The sequence below is a fragment of the Sylvia atricapilla genome, chromosome 3 (assembly GCF_009819655.1).
Source record: "Sylvia atricapilla isolate bSylAtr1 chromosome 3, bSylAtr1.pri, whole genome shotgun sequence".
Lineage (NCBI taxonomy): Eukaryota > Metazoa > Chordata > Aves > Passeriformes > Sylviidae > Sylvia > Sylvia atricapilla.
In genome coordinates this window covers 108,761,775-108,784,516 of record NC_089142.1, presented here as the reverse complement: position 1 = coordinate 108,784,516, position 22,742 = coordinate 108,761,775, and the positions used below count along the sequence as shown (strand labels likewise).

General features: G+C 44.9%; 2 protein-coding genes across 4 annotated transcripts; both read right to left on the bottom strand.

Annotated features, from left to right (window-relative positions):
* Positions 1–6,445: 6,445 nt before the first annotated feature.
* FAM161A (FAM161 centrosomal protein A) lies at positions 6,446–15,050 on the bottom strand. Of its 3 annotated transcripts, XM_066316555.1 has the most exons (7): positions 14,866–15,050; positions 13,317–13,564; positions 11,694–12,878; positions 11,075–11,242; positions 8,972–9,071; positions 8,398–8,549; positions 6,446–7,782 (listed from the first exon to the last, which is right to left on the bottom strand). In XM_066316555.1, the coding sequence occupies exons 1-7, from the start codon at positions 14,983–14,985 to the stop codon at positions 7,155–7,157; spliced, it is 2,601 nt and encodes an 866-aa protein (XP_066172652.1). In that variant the 5' UTR covers positions 14,986–15,050; the 3' UTR covers positions 6,446–7,154. The 3 variants fall into 3 exon arrangements, with proteins under 3 accessions (XP_066172652.1, XP_066172653.1, XP_066172654.1); XM_066316556.1 differs by lacking the exon at positions 11,075–11,242; XM_066316557.1 differs by lacking the exons at positions 8,398–8,549; positions 8,972–9,071; positions 11,075–11,242.
* A 1,611-nt stretch (positions 15,051–16,661) lies between these two features.
* On the bottom strand, positions 16,662–22,742 carry CCT4 (chaperonin containing TCP1 subunit 4). The gene is made up of 14 exons (XM_066316554.1): positions 22,539–22,742; positions 22,003–22,055; positions 21,681–21,770; positions 20,992–21,100; positions 20,313–20,455; positions 19,903–20,024; positions 19,681–19,813; positions 19,221–19,360; positions 18,932–19,028; positions 18,487–18,597; positions 18,092–18,222; positions 17,783–18,017; positions 17,163–17,276; positions 16,662–16,872 (listed from the first exon to the last, which is right to left on the bottom strand). The coding sequence occupies exons 1-14, from the start codon at positions 22,666–22,668 to the stop codon at positions 16,855–16,857; spliced, it is 1,626 nt and encodes a 541-aa protein (XP_066172651.1). The 5' UTR covers positions 22,669–22,742; the 3' UTR covers positions 16,662–16,854.

Sequence of the window (22,742 nt, the reverse complement as noted above, 5' to 3'; positions counted from 1 at the left end):
GCAGGAGTAGAGGCATTCCCTTGCTGTCTGTTCCTATTGAAAACAGCCTGAAATGGCTTTTTAGCTTTTTACTGGGAAAAAATAACAGGAATATCAAAGGATCATATTAGTTAGGAAAGAAGCAAGCAGCCTCAATGTGAACTTTGTGTTTGCTGTGGTGTGAAGAGAAACACTACATTGGTGGTGGCAGAGAAGATGGATTCTGGGGATGTAGGTAAGATATCCTAATGCTTCCATGTTCTCCAGGAATGTCAGTTTGCAGGTCACAATTCTGGGCTGGGGCTAAGAGGAATGGATAGATTAAAAAGCCCCAAACTCTAACATGTCTCATCCTGAGAACTGAGCTGTAATTCCTGTAGAGTCAGTGGTAGGGATTTCCCTGGGAAGAAGTGCTTGGAAATGTGCTGGTAAGTGCTTTTCTACCAGCCATCCCTCTTTTCCCAAGTGGGATCCAGGCCTGATGAGCAGCTGGTCACTGAACATCTGCCCCAGTGCAGAATGGACAAGCTGATCCAGAGAGCTGAGATGCTCCAGCAAGTCACCCTCACCATCCTGACCCGCAGAGCTTTCCAGCGCTCTGGAGCACAGGAATACAGCTGGAATTGTGCTCTAGGAGAACACCACCCCTGGAACAGCTCTGTTGACCTCTAGCAAGGCTCTTGAATCCTGCAGTGCTGGCCCAGGTGTTCAGTGCAAACAAAGCACAAGCTGCTGCAGCACATTTGTGCCAGGGTTTCCTGATTCCAAGTGCAGTCAGATACGGCCTAAAATGAACCATTGTTGTAACAATGGCAAGAGAGGCTGGGGTGAAAATCGTGTTATTTCCTTTGAAAAGAAAAGAGTTCTATTTTTAACTATTTTAATCTTACTATTTTGTTTTGCCAGTGTTTATAATAGAGAGCACAATACTTCTTGTTATGATTGTTCTTTGTGTGACTGGGATATAAGTAGATGTTCTGCAGCAAGTTGTCGAGGATACAGAGTCCAAAGAGATTATGCCGCAGGAAGTTCTAAAAAAAACCTCCAAACCCTTACACAATCCCCCACTCACTCCCTCCAAAAAGCCACAACCCAAACAAATAAAACCCCTAAATGCCTGTCATAGTTCCAAAATAACTGTCAAAATGCATGCCAGGCCTAAAACAGAAGTCTGGGGGAAAAGATTGTCAGATCCCTCGGTGCATTTGAGAAGTGATTTATGTACACTAAACAGAAAATAAGAAACACGCACTTGGGCTGTGCTTGTGTGTTGTCACTGAGACAAATGAACAGCTCCTCTCCTTTGCTTCTCCATCTTTATTAGCAGTCATCTGATCTTCCCTCCTCCTCTGCTTCCACTGATCCTCACCAAAATGGCTGGAAAGAACTTCTGCTGTGGACTGGAGCGTTTTCCCGAGATTATTTCTAGTATTTCAGCAAGCTCTGTGAAGTTACTGGATGCTCAAAAGGACTTTTTGATCTGGACTTTACAAACGTTGGAGCCTGTTCAACAGTAAGTAACCAGGAGAGAAAAGAGGGACTGCTGCCTGCCACCTGAAACAAATTCTAATTAATTTCAAACTGTTTTTTTGAAACCAGACACTGGATAAAAAAATTCACAGGTGCTTCATGGAGTATGTCCTTCTGCCATGAGCCTTTTGTTCTCATTTATGGCAATGAGATTGTATCCACAGCCATCTACTCACAAATGACAATTTATCAGGCGACGATCTTTTCCATTATTTTGCAGGACGCTGCCTGAAGGAAGCAGCAGAGCTGGAGGCTTGTGTTGAGAGGGTGATGGATGAAAGGGGCTTGTGGCAGTGAGTTAAGATGCAGCACAACTCACAAGTGAAAGGGAAGCAGATCTTCAGTGTCTCTCTGCCATTGTTTAGGTAATGCGTTTTGCTGAGGTTTTGACAAAACTGGTCTTTAAAGAAAAATCCCAAAAATCTAACCCCACCATGGAAACCACCTGGTTATTGCAAGATGATTTGCCTAAGTAGGCAAATTGGGATGTGCAGCTTCTTTGGATAATTTTGTGCTCTGATCTGAGAAACCTTCAGGCATCTCATCTACAGACTTGGCTCTTTTATCCTAATATTTGGCCCTTCCAGAATTTCTTTTGCCTGAGGAATTCAAAGCTTTTTACAGATTTTGTAGAGTTTTCTTTGTCAAGACACAAGGCTTGTGAGAGCAGGGTGGAAAGCAGGGAGACTGCTGGAAGGTCCTTGTGTACTGGATGTTCCTCACTTGATTTCCCTGCCCCTTCGGCTACCAGCAGTAGCAGGGAATGGGAATTCTTTTGGGATGTGGCAGCTCTGACTCAAAAAGAAGAGTTCTATTCCACAGAACCATCTTCCAGGGTGAATTTTATTTTCATTTAGTGTTAAATCAAGTGCAGTCACAGGTAGCCAGTGCAGAGTTCAGCAGTCAAACAGGATTTTGGAATTTTCCCCATTTTGGAATTGCTGGCTCTGCGTTAGGGTGGGAGGGCAGAGAGCTGAGTTGGGTGTGGTGCTGCCTGCGAGGTATCTGAGAGAGAATTGACTGTTGCATGGAACTGAACAGCTTTTTCCTAGTTACCCTTTACACAAAGTTGAATATTACCCAGGAGTTGTGTGGCTGTTGGAAACTGAGGGCTTTTTCTGGGCAAAACTGAGCTTCCTGTCAGTGGGAAAGAGAGGAGAGGGAGCTGTGGGGACAGGAGGGGCTGTGTGCCAGTTCTCAGGGTCAGGAACAGGCTGGAGCAGGCAGACAGGTACCCTGCCAGCTCCACGAGCACAGTGAACTCAGCCTCACTCACTAGGCATGAATTAAATCAGAATTAACAGAGTAGCAGGAGAAGGGAAGTTGCCCCCAGGAATAAACTGTGACTCTGGTTAACCAGCAAGGGATATGGGGAACTCTCCCTGCCCTGGGAGGTCCCACAGTTTGGCAGTGTCACAGATTTGATGAAGGCACTGAGAGGTGTTTGTCAGGAGTGGGTATTTTGCAGTGGCACCATGAGCAGCCCCTGTGTGCCAGTGAGACGAGCCGCAGCACTTAGGGCTGGAATTCTGCTCTGCAGTGTTTGCAGTTGTGTTTTTGGTTAAAAAACTCAGAGTTCCAAACCCCAAACGGGTCCTTTTCAAGTGCTGCTGCCTCACACTCAGGTGTTTGTGTGGCCCTCCAGTGTCAGATCTGAGAGCTCATTGCTTGAGTAGCTCGGATGGAGCCCTGGGCAGTTCCAGTACCTTGGGGATAAAGGTGTTACAGGGTGGAGAGCTCTCTTCCCAGAGCAGAGCTTAACCAGACTGACACACAACACAAAGCTGATCTTCGATTGTTTGCTTTTACTACTTATTACAGGCATAATTTGTGTGTCTTTTACCCATCTTAGAAAATGCGGGATGGCACGGAACACACATAAAAAAGTACAGCAAGTTAACCTGAGAACCAGGTACACCTAGAAACGTGAAAAGCTGTGTCTGAAGTCGTCTGAATAATGTGGTTTGTAACAATTCATTATCCCGGTGACCAGAATTTCCTAGCTGTAGTGGTAGGTGGCTGGTACAGTTAATCAGCAACCTGCCTAATCTTACTAACCTTCTTATTGTAACCTGCCTAACTATTGTGTAATCTGCTTGTGGCAATAAGCCCTGGCTATAAGTAGCAAGTTTCGAGCTGTGCAGGCGCAAATATTCTTGTTTTCAGTCCTCTTGGCAACTTGGCTTTCACGGCGTTTGTGCTCATGAGGTTGAACGTGGTCTCACAGTGTTAATGATGAGAAAATAAGAGTTTTTCCTGCCTGTTAACACCTGCCTCCTCTGTGCTGCAGCCACCTAAAAGCGTGTGGGGGTTGTCCCTCTGGCTAATCCTGGGATGCAGTGCCATGGATCATAGCTGGCCACAGCTGATGGGGCAGGTCCTGCTGTCCCTGTCACTGCTGACCTTCACCCCCTGCATGTCTGGGTGCCTGGTCCCTGGCCCCCCTGCGCTGTCTGCTCCATCTGACTGCTGTGACTGCAGGAGACAGGAGGGACAGGAACTTTCCTGATGCTATTTGTAAGTCTCAGTTCATTCCTCAGATACCTGGAATTCCTATTGCAGAAAGAAACAAATCTGAGTTTTGCTGCAGTATGCAAGGACATTTTCTTCCCCCTAAAAGCCAAGTAATTACCGAAAGAGATGTAAAACTATAATTCCACTGAAGGGTGAGGAGGGCACACACCAAACTATTTTTAGTTTTATCTCATTTTGTCTAATTTCTCTGATACCATTATTTTACTGTTTGTAAGCCAGCAGCTGCCATATCTTGTAGTAATAGAGTGGACAGTATTCCTGGACAAATGTATTTTGTATAGAAAACTCATGTTTGACTTCAATTTGTGCACAATGGGACAGGCACACTGTCAGAAATAATTTTTAATAATTTATCTTGATCTTTAGAGTGCCTCTGATCTGCCAGGCTCAGGCAAATGTTTTGCTTGCTGCCATTAGAGAAGCCTTGAGGATTCTGCATGAGACCATAATTAATTCCAAAATCAAGATAGCTTTAAACATTTTCTTCAAGAATTTGAATTTTTTTTGTTATTCTCTTTGTCTGGAGCAGCTGTAAAAGGTCGTTTTGTAATAATTTTTTCCTCAGAGGAAAAGAGAACATAACCTGTTTGGTGTTGTGATAACTATGTACAGGAGGGGATGGTTTCTAGAGGAAGCAATACTGTAAATACAAAAAAAATGCTTCAAAAAGCACAATATCCCAAACTTCTGGCTTCTTGTTTCAGAATATAAATATAATTATTATATAGAAACACTATTCTTGCACTTCAAAATTTATTTTATACTACAGTTCACATGCAAAATTCTCCCCTTCTTCCCATGTGTTATTTTTAATACATTTTTCAGATACACCTTTCTCATTTTCTTTGCAAATTTTTGAACGTGTTGCTACTTTTGTGCTGCAGCCATGATTTAAATTTTAAAGACGGAATATTCAAAAATCTGTGAGAAACTTTCCTATTCCTCTCCCTCCTGCGAGGTGGCTTCCCAGAAAGCACAATTCATCAGCATTTCTCCTCTAATGAGCTTTGTGCCTTAAAATGCTTCTGTTACATCACCCTTGGAGTTTGATTTTCATGTTCAAATTATTGGTTTTTGGTTTTTTTTTTTCATTAAATATAGCTTTGGGGTTTTACCCAGTGCTCTCATCCTATTAGTTATTCTGGATTCTCTACATTTAAATCATCCTCCTTGGGAAAAAAAAAAAAAAAACAAAAAACCAAAAAAAACCCCACACAAAACCAAAAAAAACCCCAAAAATACAAACAAACAAACAAACAAAAAAAAACACACCAAAAAAAAAACCCCACAAAAAAACCCCACCAAAAAAACAAAAAAAAAACCAAAAACACACAAAAACCCAAACCAAACCACAAAAAAACCCCAAAAAAACCAAACAAAAAAAAAAACCCAACAAGGTTAAATCATGACTTGTTTTTTAGGCCAGGCTATTTTTCATCTCCTGACAGGTGTCCATGGCTCTTCGTTGTTTAAAATACTTTTTGCTGCTGTACTTTGCTTCACGAGGTTTAATTCACCCTGACCTGTCTGTCTCCATTTCTGTTCTGTCATCTCTGATTTTTCTTTGCTTTTTAATTCCTTACTGGAACGTTTATCCCTTTATGTTTGTAGTGCAATTTCTGAACAGCTTTTTTTTGACTTAAATCTCATTATCCTCCCCATCTGAAAAGCTCTGCTGTTCCAAGTGATTTCCAGAAGTGGTTCTTTTAATACATCAAGGTTTGATCTCCCTTTCATCAGGATCTTTCCCTTCCTACAACAAGGTTGGTTTCTTTAAGATCCTTTGCTAGCAATTCATGTCCTAGAAATGCTTCCTGGAAATCTCGGGGAGCCATAATCAATTGGATCTCCTTAGTCCACACAGTTCAGTTTTTCTTTTCCAGAAATGCTAAAAAAAGCTGAGGCATAACCTCCAAAAGCTGCCCTAACTCTTCCTCGCTATATCGTATTTATCATGTTCATTAATTCTGTTAATATTAAAGTTTATATTTAAAATGTTTAAAAATTCAGTGACAAACTCAATCTAAATTATACACAGGTTCCCAACTCCTTCTAAAACCTTAAAAAAGCATTAGTTTTGCTACTTTCTCTATGTTCACAGAAATTTTAGTGGTATTTTTAATCCCTGTCTTAGTAGTTCAACAATTATATATATTTGTTCTTTTTGAACACTTAGTTGAGTGCTGTTAAATCTAAGAAACAGATTTGGCTTTTTATTTCTTTGAAATCACTTCAAATAGTCTGAGAAAACCCCAAAATTTAGAGCTCCTCTGCCTTGTTTCAGAAAAGGATTTGATTTCCTAAAGAGGCAGGTAGCAGTCATACTGAATTGGTAATTGTACAACTTTTCAGAATTACAGAACACTGACAACCACAAGCAAACTTCCTAGTGAAGCAAGGATTAATAATTTCACAGCTATTTTATTCAAGTTTAAAAAAGGAGTTTCAAGTTCACATTAGTAGTGTTCACACTTCAAAAATAAATAGAAGTAAGAATGCTTAAAAAACTTCTAAACACAGAAGGAATAAGGGGGAAAAATACAAGAGCTTTTAGGAAGTCGGTAATAGTAGGAGAAGGTACTACTGATATAAGAAAAAAACTCAAATCTCAAACATTTTTGGAGAGTTTTTTGTGGAGTAGCTGAAGTCCTGAGTAGCCAGAGTGTATGAGGTATTACAGCACTTCCTTGCACAGTTTCACACAACTAGAGTTACCTGAGGTAAAAAGATTCCCCTTTTCCAGGGAAAAAATGGCAATTCCTGCTCCAAAGCGTGCCCTGGCTCTGCCAGCCCATGGGAAGAGCTGGGTGTGAGCCCTTGGTATTACACTGCACACTGTGTAATTCAGTATTAAACAATGAGCTTGCAGCTCATTTTAACAGCAGAGGGCCACCAAAGTCACAGGAGAACGCAATAAAGAAGGGTAATACAAAAGTCACCTCGTTTTGGTGAAAACCAGGGACTTGAGCTTTCTTACTGGAAAACAAACACAACTCCTGCATTAGCAGGGCCCATAAACTAAGAGGCAAAAACCCACAGAATTTTGGATGTGTAGCAAAGCACCAAGTTTCTCTGTGGTGGCAGAGGTTCCTGAGTGCCAGCCCTTGCTGTCAGTCCCCTTCCTCATCACTGGCCTTGTCCTCAGAGCCATCGCTCTCATACTCCTCATCCTCATACTGCAAGGCTCCGGGCTCTGACTGAGCCTCCTGCTGCTCCTGGGACCTGCCACACCCAGGGCTGCCTCTGCACTCCTCCTCCTCCTCTTCCTCTTCAGAATGGCCATGGCATGGGCCTGCCTTGGCTTCCTCTTCCTCCTCCTCCTCCTCCTGGGAATGGTCAAGTGACAGGTCTGCCTTGGCTTCCTCTTCCTCCTCCTCCTGGGAATGGCCAAGTGACAGGTCTGCCTTGGCTTCCTCTTCCTCCTCCTCCTGGGAATGGCCAAGTGACAGGTCTGCCTTGGCTTCCTCTTCCTCCTCCTCCTCCTCTTCCTCCTGGGAATGGCCAAGTGATGGGCCCGACTTTACTTCCTCCTCCTCCTCACTGTGCTGACTGGATTCAGCCCCAAGGACATCAGGGCTGGCTCTGGCCTCCAGATCACTGCTCTGCTCCTCTGGGCTGGAGCTCTTGACACCTCTTCCCTTCTCTTCCTCCTCCTCCTCCCAGGACTGCTCAGAGTGGGGATGGTCACCAGCTGCTTCCTCAAAGGATTCCCCTTTTTTCACTTTAACCCTGGTGATTCTGAAAAGACAAATTGCATGTGGGGTTTTATTTTCTGGGAAGACGCTTTCCAGGAGGTGTTAAACCACCTTTATTTAAACCACCTTTTTCCAGGTGGTTAAACCACCTTTTTCGCAGTTAAACTGGGGAAGCAAAAGGGAAGGGGGGACATAAGAGTCTCATTTTATGCTTGAAAGTAACTCAACAGTATTGCTTTTTATATTTCTTTTTTTTTTTTTTTTATCTGCTTCCTTTTAAACCATAACACCCAATAGATACTAAGACTATTTTTAATGAGGTTCATTTAAAAAATTAAAACTTAAAGGTGGTGACTTACAAAAACCCGACAGAATTTTTCATGGAAGAAACCAACAAGAAATGTTTTTCTTCGTTTTTCTTTGAAGTGCATAACATAAAATAACCAGTTTGCTTAAGCAGCTCTCCTCTGTTTTACAAATTACTATTTAATTCAGAAAAGACAATCAAAAGTACATACTAATGCTACCACACCGCATAGTCACATAGTTCCCTGGGAAATACTGAAAATCATTAAAAACCCCTTAAATCCAAACATGAAAAACGTTGTAATTATTAGCTAGGTAGGGGCAAAAAGAAGAAGCCTTCAGTCATCTGTACCTTTCTCTGACAGCAATGGAGGTAAAATCTCCAGCAGTGGAGAATTGCAGTGACTTGGCTGCTCTTCCTTTCTTTGAAACAAACTCTGGGCAGATCCCCAGTGCTCTCAGTCTGTTTGAATAATACTTTTCTGCAGCTATTCTGGCATTTTTCTGTAGAAAAACCACAATGGTTAAATGTTATCTAATGCATTAAATGCCTGGCTTTTGATGCTTTCATTTATATTAAATCTCTGCTTCATTAATTGCAGCTGACAAGTGGCAATGATTATTCACTGCAGGTAAGAATGGCAAAACAATCCTTGACAATGTTATATGATTTTACTTTTCTGTACCAGCAGTGTTTGGTTGTGGTCAGTTTCCCATGCTGTAACCCCACCAGACACAGTCACAACAGCTCTCTGTTCCCATATCTCAAAAACTGCTGGTATTTATACGGAGATGGGGCAACAGAGATGGAAATGGAGAACTACTGCCCTGAATAGTGTTTTAGAAGTATCTTCTAAAAACGTCAGACTACAAATGTCTGACTGAGTATCAGCCAAGATTAATTAGTAGCTGAGAAATAAGGCAACCTGAGTGACTCTTTCAAAAAGCAATGGCATTTGTTTTACTCTTTCTTCCATTTCTTGCAGTTCTTGCCAATATTCCTGCCTTCTTTGCTTCTCGTTGTTCCTAAGGGGAGCAGAGTACAAGGAAAATCATTATTAATTTATGGTACGAGGAGTAATTTTCTACAGCAGTTCAATTGCTCATAACAAATTAAATGTTGTCATACTTCAAGATACATAAAAGGTACCGAACAATTAAATCTCTGAAGAAGTCACATAGGCACATATAGCAGAGGCAGGTCCTGGCTACTGGACTTAAACAGAGGCTGAATTTGGATTCTTGGGTAAAAAGTTTGGATATTTAGGGTATTTTACATGCTGATTTCACACAGATCTTCCAGTTGTTCTAAGCCAAATTAAACAGAATACACCACAGGAAATAAAGGGCATTAAATAAAAATCAGTACTTTTAAAGTCTGATGAGGACAATCTTGCTACTTTAGTAGCTGATCATCTGAGAGAGGTGGCCCTGGTTCTGTATCATGGAACCCTTTTTTCCTGAGGTGGTTTGTCAGGGCCCAGCCAGCAGAGCAGGGTAATGAAACTGTTGATTCATGACTGAAATGATCTCTGGGATCCCAGGGAGCACTGGACCATCCCGGTGGAATGGGCTGTAACCTTCCTCAGTGTGGGACAGGCAGTGACTGGGCAGATGTGGCACTGCAGGTCACACACTCCAGGGCAAGGAGGAGACCAAGGGGGGGCATTCTACACCTCTGCTTCCTCCAGCCTCTCCCTGACCATCTCTGAACTCCTCTCCGCGTTGGGAAGTGAACGTCCACGTTTCTCCTTGCTTTTAAAGAGCACTGTCACTGACAGACCCTATTGCCCAGCTGTGCTGGAATGAGCATTAGCAGGTTAAACACATGCAGCAGCCTCCTGCATCAGCACCAGGGAACTGACCTGCTTTATATTTGACACCCAGGCAAGAACTCCTGAAATCTGATTAAGCTCAACACTGTGATGTGAAATCTGCTGTTGAATGAACTCAAATCACATCTACAAACACCTACTGTCTCTTAATTCTCCACCTGTTTTGACTCCAGCTGTTTTCTGCTTCTGTCCCAGAGTCAGCAGATCACAGGCTCGAGGACACACAGATTATAACACTATTATTAACAGTATACCAGGTCACTGGAAATTAGGATTGGTGCTTGCTGCCCCAGAATCCTGCCCAGGCATGAAGGCACAGGTGCAGAGCAGTCAGTGCTTCTCACCATCCCCACATAACAGCACCTTCAACTGACAGGACTGCAGCAGTCCCACTGTGCCAGGCTGGATCACAAAGCTCACTAAAGGCTCCTTCAGACAGGATTAATTTCTCTTAGAAAAGCAGAAAGGGTTAAATTAGCCCCAAACACGAGGCCAAGCAGCAGACATGGGGTTAGAGCTGTGTCAGAGCTGGAGCCATCTGGAGTGGCAGCTTACAGCACTCTGAGACGAGTCCTTCCCTGTGTGCTCAGTCATACACAAACAGGCTTTGCACTGCATTTCTACTCCAGGGAACATTGGATCCCATTCCTCCCGAGCACCAGCAGCTTTCCCAGTCACTGCTGTTACACTGTAAAGTTAAAATACTCCTGCTTTAATTGCCCTCTTCCGTGGGGACCTGCCGGGACAAAGAAGTGAATTGTGAAAAGTTCACTGCTGCAGCAAAGCTGTACCAACACCAGCTCTGCAATGATATTCTGTAACCACACTGTTCCCTTTCCTTTTGATTTCTATAACCTTCTCCTCTTCAGCTGATACATCAATGGAGAAAACACAGGACTCTCCTGTTACTGAATCGATAATAACCCAATACGGAATATATATATTTCTGTATGCTATATATTTCTATACTCTGAGTTCAGTACAGCATCGAAACAATTTCCCAGTTGAAATGCTCAATTTGGCCACTTCACAACCAGCTGCTTGCACCACATTTAATTTACCACCTGCAAGTATCTAAACCTAGCACATGCCATTTTTTTACACACTGTATGTTTAACATACAGTGCAATCCCAAACCTCTCCTTCTCATTGTTGAATGAGGTGTTCAGGATTCAGGGGAATGCAACGAAATACCTGAATGTTTTTAATCTGGATTTAGACACCTGAGCTAGGCTCTGATGTGGGTCATTGGCCTCAGCCCGAGACATCACAATTTTCTGGAACTTTTTCTTTCTTTGTATCTGCTTGGTTCTGTTCCTTTTTTGTTGTTCTTCCAGTTTTCTCTTTTCCTCAAGGGAATTCCTGGTGGGGAAAATAAACTAAGGCTGAATTAATTTTAAATCTAGAGCAAGACTTCAAAAGGAAGCTTTGGCAAAGATGATTACAAAGAGAAAACCAGGGTGGAAACAGGGTTGCTATGAGAGGACACAAGGTATGTGCCATTTGAAGGGATTCAGGATATCCTGGGAAACAGCAATCATTTGTCTTCTTCTTAAGGACATGCTGCCAAAAATGCACTAGTGTTCCTTTAACAATAATAAATATTAATTAAGTCCTATATTTAAATATTTTAAGATTCATATTATAGGCCTTTATATTAACAAATTAAATCCTATATTCACTGCACGGAAGAATTAACTACATATGTAGAAATACAAAGAATAACCCCAAATAAGCTACCAAATATATACTAATACAAACAAAAAATCTACTTTTCAAGTATGTGTAAAGTAGAACATCTCTAAGCACTCACCTTAAGGCTTCTAGCCGTCGTCTCGTGGATTCTGTGCTCTTGGGAGATTTGGATTTTGCTCCTCCCAGGAGATGTGAGTTTGCCCCTGCCTGCCCCACCTGAGGTTTCCGTCTCGGAGAGGCAAATGGCCACCGTGTTTCCTTCAGTTTTTCTTCATCCTCTTGAATGTCCTTCAAGATCTTGCCCTTTTTTGAGGGAATGTATGCGGTGCAAAGGTCGAAAGGCTCACAGACTGTGAGGTGTTTCACTTCTTTTTGTTGCAGGAGGCGTTTCTGGAATTTCTCATGTAGGAGCTCAAAATTGGGAACGCTTGATTTGATCTTGGGTTTGTGTTCCGTTCGCTTTGGTTCAGTGCTCTTGTGTTTCTTCTTTTTGCTGGTCTCTTTTAAGGCCAGCCTGCTGTTGGGTACAGATGAATTTCGTAGCAGCTCCTCAGCTCTCATCCTGATCCTGATTTCCCTGTAGAGCTCCTCCTTCTTTAGCCTGTCATTGAAATCCGGACTATAAACACACTTTGGGACCGGTTTCGCTCTGAACGCTTTTGTTTTATTTTCAGCTGGGGGCACGTCTTTCAACAGCATTTTCCTGCTTTCACTCCTTTGCCTCTCTCTCTCGATGAATTTAAACGGCTTTTGGGCTGCCAGGAGCTTGAGTCTGCTCCTCTCCCTCACAGAGCTCCTGCGCTCCTCCTCGCGCTGCACGATGTCGTGGTAGAGCGGCAGGAAGACGGCGGCGGGCACGGGCTTGGCTCGGAACTTTTTCTGACACTCCGCTTCCTCCTCCAGCTGCTTCTTCACCAAGTGATTTTCCAGCTCAATCCGCGACTTGGATTTGACGTTCTGCTCTTTCCTCTGAGCTTCTCTGATGGTCATCTGGAAAGGCTTGGGCACGGTGATTCTGGGGGACCACACTTTGTGTTTCTTGGGCACCTTCCTGCGGGCCGGTGAGCTGGGCAAGCTGTGCTTGGCACGGGAGATGTAGTCTTCCAGAGAGAACCCATCCCACATCTTTTCAATCTGCTGCTTAGCAAATGAGGATGATCCAGTTTCACTGCCATTCCCCTCCAACACTAACTCTTCATCAGACGCATCAGATACGCTTGAGCCCAAGGGATCACTTAAGTCTGAGTCAGAAAAGGATTTGTGCAGGTTAAGAGGCTGATATGAACTCTTGTCCCAAGTCGGCCTTAAGAATAAAGGCAAAAAAACCTTGGTTTGAGCCAGCCCAACATTCATGCACAGCCGGTGGCTTCCACTCTAAGGACTCATCACTAGAAACAAAAACGGGTGGCTGAGCGGGGAGGGAAGGGGAAAGAGCAGCGCACTCAGAGCACATCCTGGGTTTAGTGCTGATCACCAAGTCACCGCTTCCTGACTTGGCAAAGTGCCTGTGCTCTCCTAAATGTGCTGCCCGATTCCTGCTGCACACCCACCCCTAAACCCCACAGATCATTAGCAAGGTAATGAGCGCTTCTATTACCAAAACTGACTTTCCTTCGATTATCTCCCTGGTTATGAGAGATGGGGAGGGTAACACTTTCCCGCCCAGAAACACACCCCGCTGTTTTACAGCTGCCTGCAAAACATCTGGGAATCTTCAGCTAAAAAGTGCCCCCAAACTTACCTACAGCACTTTGGAGAGGTGTCATTCCTCTTATCCAAGGGTGGTGCTCCTTTTAAACACAGCTTGTTCCTGTACATGCTTTCCAGCTTTGCCATGGTCTCCATGTGGGCATTCTTCAACTCTTCCAGCTTCAAATAATACTCTTGGTTTGAATTGTACATTTTGGAAAAGTCTATCCACTTGTCACAGTCTCTCTTTGGAGGGGTGGTCTGCTCTCTGTTGGTATTTGAATCCAAGTCAAAGTCATCCTAGAAGAGATGTTTGTAAATTTTTTCTGCTAGAAGGAAGGGGAATAAGATTCTTAATATTGCTTTATCCTAGTTAAGTCTAATGAATGGTAAAGTAACACAAATAGAGATCCCTGTATGCAAATGTTAATGTAGAAGTACATGGAATAATAATTTTACATATTAATTTGTATCCTAAGGGTCCTATTTGAAGCCTGTAAAAATTCCCAAGTCTGCCCTGTAATCAATATGTTTATAACAGGAAATATGATCTAAAGGACTTACCAAAAGAAAAAAAAAATTAACTGTTTTGTAAAACGCAATTTTCCCTCAATTATGCAGCTCTAAAAATGCCTTTATTTACAAGCAAACAGAACCTCCTAGTTCCACAACCACCCTAAAAATAAGTCACTAGAGATGTAGTGCATAAATGTTTATTCCATTTCCATAACTTACTGTGAAATGACGGGGATTCTGCACAGCTTATATTTCCAGTACCGTTTGGCAGTTTGCAGCTGTGTGCAGCTAATGTTCTTTAAGTATTTTTAAAGCTGACACAAGTCAGAGAGGTAATTAAAGCCAGGTTAGTCAGCATCATAAAACTTCATTTTGTTCTAAGCAGCGTGTTTGAAAAAGTCAAACAAGGCCAGTTTTTTAATAAAAAGAATAGAGTACTACTTTTCCACACAGGGGTGCTTTAATAAGCTTTGACACATTCCAACAAAAAAAAAATTATCTTGTTTTATGTTTTATGCTATGTCAAGTTTTCACTGCAAAAAATCTCTTAACTTTTTTCTGCCCCCAGCAGTGACCTGATGCAGTGGGAATTATGGATTGAAGAGGCGAATTTACAGCAGAACCCCCAGCGCCACGTCTCTGCACCCCCCTGACCGGGCTGCTGCCGCCAGGGTGTGTGAGCCGGGTTTGTCTCCCGGATCCATCGCAGCCTGTCCCGGGCCGGGCACGGCCCTTCCCTACAGCCGCCGGGAGACGGCGCGGGGCCGCAAGCTCATTAAAGGATCGGCGCCGCACGGGGCCATCTGCCCGGTGTCCCCGCGGATGTCCGTGTCCCCGCACGGGGCCATCTATCCGGTGTCCCCGCACGGGGCCATCTGCCCGGTGTCCCCGCGGGTGTCCGTGTCCCCGCACGGGGCCGTCTGCCCGGTGTCCCCGCACGGGGCCATCTGCCCGGTGTCCCCGCGGGTGTCCGTGTCCCCCGTGCCCCAGGGAGGCCGGCGCGGTGCCGGGGGGCGCGGAGAGCCCTGTGCTCCCGGGGCAGCCTCGGGAATGCCCCGCTGCCCTCCGGGCCGTGCCCGCGGTACCTGCGCGGCGGCGGGCGGCGGCCCCCGCTCGTAGAGCGCGGCTGGGGCCCGAGTGCGCGGGTCGAGCGGCGTGCGGAGGCAGGAGGCGGCCAGGCAGAAGGCGCGGTGCGGGTCCTCCATCCCCGGCGCACGGAGCGGCGCACGGAGCGGGCCGGCAGCGCGCAGGAGGCGGCTCCCGCTCCGCCCCCGCGGAGGCGGCCCCGGCGCGTTATAACCGGCCGGCCCGAGCGGCTCCGCTCCGCCGCGCCGCCCGATCGGAGCCACCTTCACCGGGGACTGTCGTCAGAGCCCCTAATTCTCACTGGAGAGCCCGCGAGTTTTGTACCCTCGTTATTAAAGAGGCTTTTTCCATCCTGAAGTTTGTGCTTAAGGGTAAGGCTAAACCAGGATAAGCGGGAACATTCTGGTCTAGGAATATTCTATCCTAAACCAGCATAAAAAGAAACATTCTGGTCTAGGAATATTCTATTCTGAACCAGCATAAGCAGGAACATTCTGGTCTAGGAATATTCTATCCTAAACCAGCATAAGCAGGAACATTCTGCCCTAGGAATATTCTATCCTAAACCAGGATAAGCGGGAACATTCTGGTCTAGGAATATTCTATCCTAAACCAGGATAAGCGGGAACATTCAGCCCTAGGAATATTCTATCCTAAACCAGCATAAGCAGGAACATTCAGCCCTAGGAATATTCTATCCTAAACCAGCATAAGCGGGAACATTCTGCCCTAGGAATATTCTATCCTAAACCAGTATAAGCGGGAACATTCTGCCCTAGGAATATTCTATCCTAAACCAGCATAAGCGGGAACATTCTGCCCTAGGAATATTCTATCCTAAACCAGCATAAAAAGAAACGTTCTGCCTCTACAAAGAGGCATTAATGCTGGACAGACCTATTTACTGTAGTGAAATTACAAATTCTTCTTGTGATGAAATCACAGTTGTTGTAATTTCTGTCAAGAATTGTAACTCTGGTAATGGGGGATGAAAGCTTTAATCATAGTACCTAAACCAAGAGATCATTGTTGGATGGGACCCTGCAGGGTAAGGCAACATTTGCAATTTTAAACAGGCAATGAATAATTCATGCAGAGTATTAATGCCTAAATCGATTGTCTGATTTATTAATTACTAGTTGAGTTATTCTGGTTTTTCTACTTGACAAGTCACAACAGCAGGTAATGGTGGAAATTTACTCAAAAGCTCCAGCTCTAACCAAGCAGGAATGGAAAAGTGAGAAAAAATGTAAGAAACACTCCCCTTTAAATATTAAGAGGAATCAGATTGTTTCAATAAAGTGATAATGGAGATGAAAGGCTTAATTCGAAATGACAGGCTAAGAATTAGAAGTTGGAAAACTAACTTGAATTATTATAGAACAGTGTACTTTTGACTTCTCAGCCAGCTTTGGGAAAACCAATTATTCTGGGAGCAGGGGGGCGAAACCATGTGAAGAACACCCTTTGCAGGACTCTGGATCATGTGATGGCACCAGGAATCACTGCAGACCTCAGGAAAGAAAGGAATGTGATGTGCTCCCACTGCAAAGACCCTCCTCCCCTCTATCCAGGCATCCTTGAGGGCAGTGACACCACGTCCTTAGGGAAAGCTTTGGGACAAGCAGCTCTAAGCCAGCTAAGTGTTACCAGAGTGCACTTCACGGGTCTTTTTAGAATGTATCACAAGAGATGACTGGTTGCCTTAAACTTTTCAGAGATAAAGAGGAGCAGAGAAAAGCAAGTATAAGAAAATGTAACAAACTCTAACAAAATTATACAGCAAAGACTCAGGTAGGCTACTGCGTGTTTATTGATAAAACAGCATTTTCTTTTTGAAAACAAGCTGTTTTTTAAGTTAAACCTGATCAAAGTACATCAGTCTTGGTGGAGCTTAAGACAATTCACACAGGCGCTTTTGGTGAGGAATCCATATTCCAGCCACAGGGCAGGAGCTTGAGGCCATGGTCCCCACCTCTCTGCTCAGCTTATCCTCGAGTGTTCACCTGCAGGGAGGACACACAGTCAGCCAGAGGAAATCACAGGACACACCACAATTCCTTCCTTCTTTCTTTGTTTAAAGATCCTGGGCTGCTAGTGACTCTAATTCCTTGCTTTATGGTGCAGTATTTATAATGCATTTAATTTTACCTGCAGTTATTAAAAGGCTGAATGGTCTTAAATAGCACACAAACTGAGAACAGTCTACACAGTAACTGCATTTTGAAGCACAGCCAGTGAATGCCAGTGTCCTGGTGCTTGTGAAGGAAGGATAATCCAAGGCAGCACCACTCACCACATCATCGATCTTGAGAATGCTGCGCACAGTTTCTGTCGCGAGGGTCAGTGCACTCAAAGACACCAGCAGAGGCTGCACAACCAGCTCCTCCAGGATGTTGGAAATGCCACCCTAGGGGAACAAGCAGCCTTCACTTGGTGCAAGACAGCCTACAGTCACATTTAGCACATTTTCTTTTAGCAGAATCCTGAGGGCAGTCAACTCCTAGACTATCACAGGGCTTTCACCTGCAACAGGGGCATTACAGCACACATCTTCTCTCCCTAAGCATTTGACATATCCAGTCAAAATTAGCCAACGGAAAAGGTCAACACTGCCAATTGAGAAGAAGCTGTGGTGCTACTCCCAACTTATGACACTGCAGATCCTACTGACGGATCATTCTAAATGGATCTTTTGTCATAGCTGTAATGCTTTTGCGGACACGTGACATATATCTCCTGTCCTGTGCATATAGCATTTAATACCTGCTATTCTCAATGCTCAGGGTGAGAGAACAAGCCCTAATTTCCCTCTGCTAATGTCAGGGAGGCTGTCACTGTGAGACACCACCTTGCCCTCTCCCTAGCCCAGCTCTATGGTTAAGCAGTAACACAGTGTATTCCAGCGCCGGTTACCTTCCTGACGTTAATGCCAGCTGTCTTCTCTCCTTGGGCGTGCCTGTTTCTGAGCTCTGTCACGGTGGCGATGGGGTTGAGGCCGGCGTTCTCGGCCAGGGTGGAGGGAATGACCTCGAGCGCGTCGCCGTAGGCGCGCACGCAGTAGGCCTCCATGCCCCTGAGCGTGCGCGCGAACTCGTTCAGCCGCAGCGCCAGCTCGATCTCCGGGGCACCGCCGCCAGCAATCAGCGCCCTGGGGCACACACAGCACCGTGAGCTGACACACCCAGGCCTTGTGTGCCGTTAACTAACCCCATGAGGCCTTACCTTTTCTTCACTAAGCACCTGATGACACACAGGGCGTCGTGAATGGAGCGCTCGGCCTCCTCCAGGACCAGTTTGTTGGAGCCACGCACCACGATGCTCACGGTTTTGCCGGGGTTTGTGCAGCCTGTAATCTAAAACATAAAACCCTATACTGACACTGGGGAACAAATAAAAGTTTGGGACAAAAAGACACTGCCATTGGCACTTGCAAATTCTGTAACAGAACTGATGTACAGCCAAGCAAAAGCACTGCACTGCTCAAGTCAGTGGCTACTCAGAGCATACAGATAGGTGCTTAAATGTAATAAATTCCACAGCAGAAAGCATCAAAGCTACCGGTTATTAAAATAACAGACAGATGTTAAGTAGATATTAACACTTTGTCCCTCACTCACCTTTATTAGTTTCCCAGAACCGTCCAAGTTGACCTCCTCTGCCAGCTCAGCAGAGCCCAGCATGTCAGGGGTGAACTGGTCAATGTGAGCCACAGGCTTAGTTCCAATTGTCTGAAAAAATAATGGGAAAAAAAATTAATCCAGAGCTGACTGCAGAGTCAGCAAGTACATTGCACACTGTTCTTCTGTATATGATGGTAAAATGTAGAAGGGACTGTGGCCTTTACATCTGTCCTGAATTCTTCTACAGAATTATGACTGCTCAGCTGGGCAGGAATGTTTTTTAGGGAAACGTCTGCTCTTGCATTACACTCAAAACATGAAACTTGTGAAAGTGTCACAATAAACTGACTCTGGCTGGGCAGTTAGTTTTGAGGTAAATTTTAAATTCAATTTTGGGGGCAAATTTAAAATTTTAAACTGCTGCTCATATGACCCACCTTACCTTACATATAAACTCAATGTCCTCCCTTTCAATGTCTTTAACCACCATGATCTTAACTTTGTTCAGAAAATGGAGGGCCAGGTCACTGAGAGCATCCCTGCAAACAAGAGGGAAGAAGTCAGGCCCCAGTACTCAAATTCTTCAGAGTACAAAGCAAGGATGTCATCAGACCCAAAATACAAAAGACAACGTGGGTGCTTTCTAAAGGTGCAGTCACTGTTACTCTGTTACGTGTTTGGCTTCAGTTTTCCAGCTGTGCCTCCGAGGCAGTGCCTGGGAATTCACCTACCTCAGGATGGACTTCTGAATGAGCAGCACATTGCACCCAGCCTTCTTGATCTGCTTCACCAGGTTCAGGATGTAGGCTCTCTCCTCACGCAGCACTCTGTCCATTTGGGCATAATCAGAAACAACGATCTGGTTGTCCATCTAGTTCAAATAGAAAAGAGAAAAGCGAGTACTGTGAACTGACTTTAAAAGCAAGTGTCCAAATGTGCCACATTCTTTAATATAAGATGCTGTAATTCTAAACAAAGCAGCACAACAGCAACATACTATTAGAGACAGTTCAGTGTTTCTCACAATTTAAACAATTTTTTTATACCAACTGTAACTTTTTTTAGGACTCAGCAGTCCTTCACTCTAGCTGTGGCACAGAGTTGACACTGCAGCATCTTAAAAAAGCATTTGTTATTCCACTTGCTTGTCCCAAAGCCTAGGGCATGAGGCTTTGCTATAGTCTGACTTACATCTGTCTTTGGAGCAGACAAGCAGAACTGAATGAGGCCGATTTTGGCTTTTTCCACTCTGGTTACGCCCGTATTTGCCACCTTCTGAGTCAGGACAAGTCCCTCCACCAGTTCACAATCATCAATTGTGCCTCTGGAAACAAACACAACCCATGACTGCAGCACTCTGGGAAAACGAGTTCACAGAGATAAAATCTGTCCCAGTTACAAACTGTTTCTTACCCCAACTTCTTAACAATTTTAATATCTCTGAGGTCCACACTATTGGCTGTGGTTGGATCAATGACCTTCATCACTGCATCCACACTCATTGGAGAAAGTAAACTGGAATACTGACACACAACCTAAGGGATTCAATAGTAAAGAAAACACGGTGAGGAACTTCACACTGATGAACAGCAGTTTCACAACAACACTGTCCCTGTGTGTCAGTATTTGATGTCAGAATTTTGAAGCAAAGATGTCTTCACAAGGCATCTTCTTCCCGGCTGCTCCATGGCAAGGACAGAGCAGCCGTGCTGCAGGGAAACCCCACACTCAGGGATGTACAGAAAATGGAACTGCTCCTTCTCAGACTTGAAAAGCTGAAAGGCCTGGCTGGGCTGGAGCTGCCAGTCCGAGTGCAGCTGTACCTTGGAGTTGAGGGAAGTTGTTGCACTGTTCAGCAGGGTCTCCCTGTCACTGAGCTCCACGGGCTGGGCCATGTTGGTCAGCACCTCGATACCTTTGTCCAGAGCCTTCTGGAATGACTCCGAAATGATGGTGGGGTGAATTCCTGCGCAGAGCATAACAAATGCCTCTTAGACACTTCACGCTTTCAAACATACCCTTTTTGGTTTTTCTTCACCACCTCTTTCCATTTCAAAACTCGAGATACTGAGGTCAGAATAAACTGAAGGCATTTCAGCAGAATGCTTTTCACCGGTGTACGACCTCCCTTATTATTTTCTGCTGTTAAAACTGAGAGAAAAAGCTGTAACATTCCAACTGATTTGTCCTATCAGACAAGTCCTGCAAGTTTCCCTGTGACCCCTGACATCCCAGAAATACTTTCCCCAAGTTCTCCTGGCATTCCTAAAGCTGCTGCTGTTCAGCTGATGCCTGTGAGGAAGCTGACAATGATTAAATTTCAGACTTCCAAAAACTGTTTTCCCACGGTCCTGTATGAAACTTCCCAATTTCCCTGGAGTGTGGGATACACCCTTTACCCTTCCAACTGATTACAGCTACTTCAAGCTTCATCCCACACATGCAAGAAGACAGAAAGACTTCAGTACCTACAGTCCCTGCATGTTAAATGAATACATTTACCTTTCTGAAGAAGTCTGGAACAGGCATCCAAAAGAGCTCCAGCAATGACAACAACAGAGGTTGTGCCATCACCAGCTTCAATATCTTGTGCTTTTGACAGCTCTACTAACTGAAGGAGAAAGGATGACAAAACAATAAATACATAAAGTGCTGTTTGCCCATACCCAGACACTTCTTTGGCCAAAATACAGCTACAGTAGTACAGTTAGTCACTTCAAGAAGCAAAGTTTTTTTCCCCCCAATTCAAAACTGATCACACTCATCTAACAGGTTTACCTTTTCCTTCCCTGGAGGAGAGTCACAGGAAGCTCATTTCCACCTCTAACCACAATCAAATCCATGAACACTGAATATCTCAAAGGACCAGCTACTGTATCCTCAGACCATCTGACCTCACCTTTGCTCATTCCCTTTTTTCTTTCCCTTCTCTCCCCATGGTTTGGGACATGAGTTTTTCCTTCTCAAATGACAGATGAAGGTTTGGGCTCCATTTTCTCACGTCTTAAAACATGTTCCAAAGAGATTGTGCATAAGGAAACACTGGGTAATAAATAATGGTGTGTAACTCTAAAGCACATGCCACAATTGAAATAAACGTTCCTGGGGCACAATGCACAAAATTTCCTGCTCTGTCACCACCCTGGGTAATGCTCCTCCAATCCACACAAAATGGAAAAGAAACCACTCACCATTTTGGCTGCAGGGTGCAGAACCTGCATTTGTTTCAGGATAGTGGCACCATCGTTAGTGATTGTCACATCTCCCTTCGCATCCTGAATCTGGGAATAAAGGGCAGGAACACAGTTCTGGTCAGCAGCTGCAAATCTTTCATCTGAGGCTCAAAATATTTTTAATGTCATTTTCAAAACCAAGATATTCATTTAGTTCCCCTTAAACACCTGAAACAAGGGAAGGAATTAATGCAAAAAGTGGTGCCCTCTATAAAACACGTTGAATTTACAGTGTCTGCAGTAAGCTTAATATTTTGAGAATTTAAAACACAAAGTTTACCATTTTATCCATTCCCTTTGGTCCAAGGCTCGTTCTAATCGCATCGGCAACAGCTGGCAAGAGAAGGAAACGTTTGTAAGCTCATATAAAGAACTACAGACACTCCACCATTTAAACGTGCTGTCTAAAAAGAAACTCCCTCCCACGTTTTAGCAGTTCCCACACAGATTAAAGGATCCCAAATAGCAGAATGATGTAAAACGTTGCAGCATCAAGCCTGATTTCCACAGGATTTTTTTTTTTTAGTTTAATAATTATAATCTGGCGACTTGACTGCAGCCATTTTAACTCTGGGAAATCACAAAGGACCAGAAGACAATACGCAGTGCGGCCGGGGCTCTTGGCAGTGCCCAGTGCCGCATCCTCCACACGCGCCGACCCAGGCCGGGCAGCCCCCAGCCGTCAGAGCCACGGAATTCCTGCTCGTAGCCCTGGGACACGAGCCGGGCCGTGCCCAGCACCGGGCGATCCATCGCCCCCCGCCCCAAGCGCGGCCCACGCGGGGCCCGGCCCGCCTTCCCCCGCGGCCGCCGCACCTTTGCCGGCGGCGATGTTGCTGAAGCGGATCTGGGCGGGCTTGTCGCGGTCCTGGTAGGCGCCCTTGGCCCTGGTGCCGGCCCTGTTCCCGGCCCCGCCGGGGGCTCTGGCGGGCGCGCTCTCGGGCATGGCCGGGCCGAGCGGGACACACCGGAACGGGCCCGGGATGCTTCCAGAACGGGGGCCTTCGGCCTCGCGGCTGC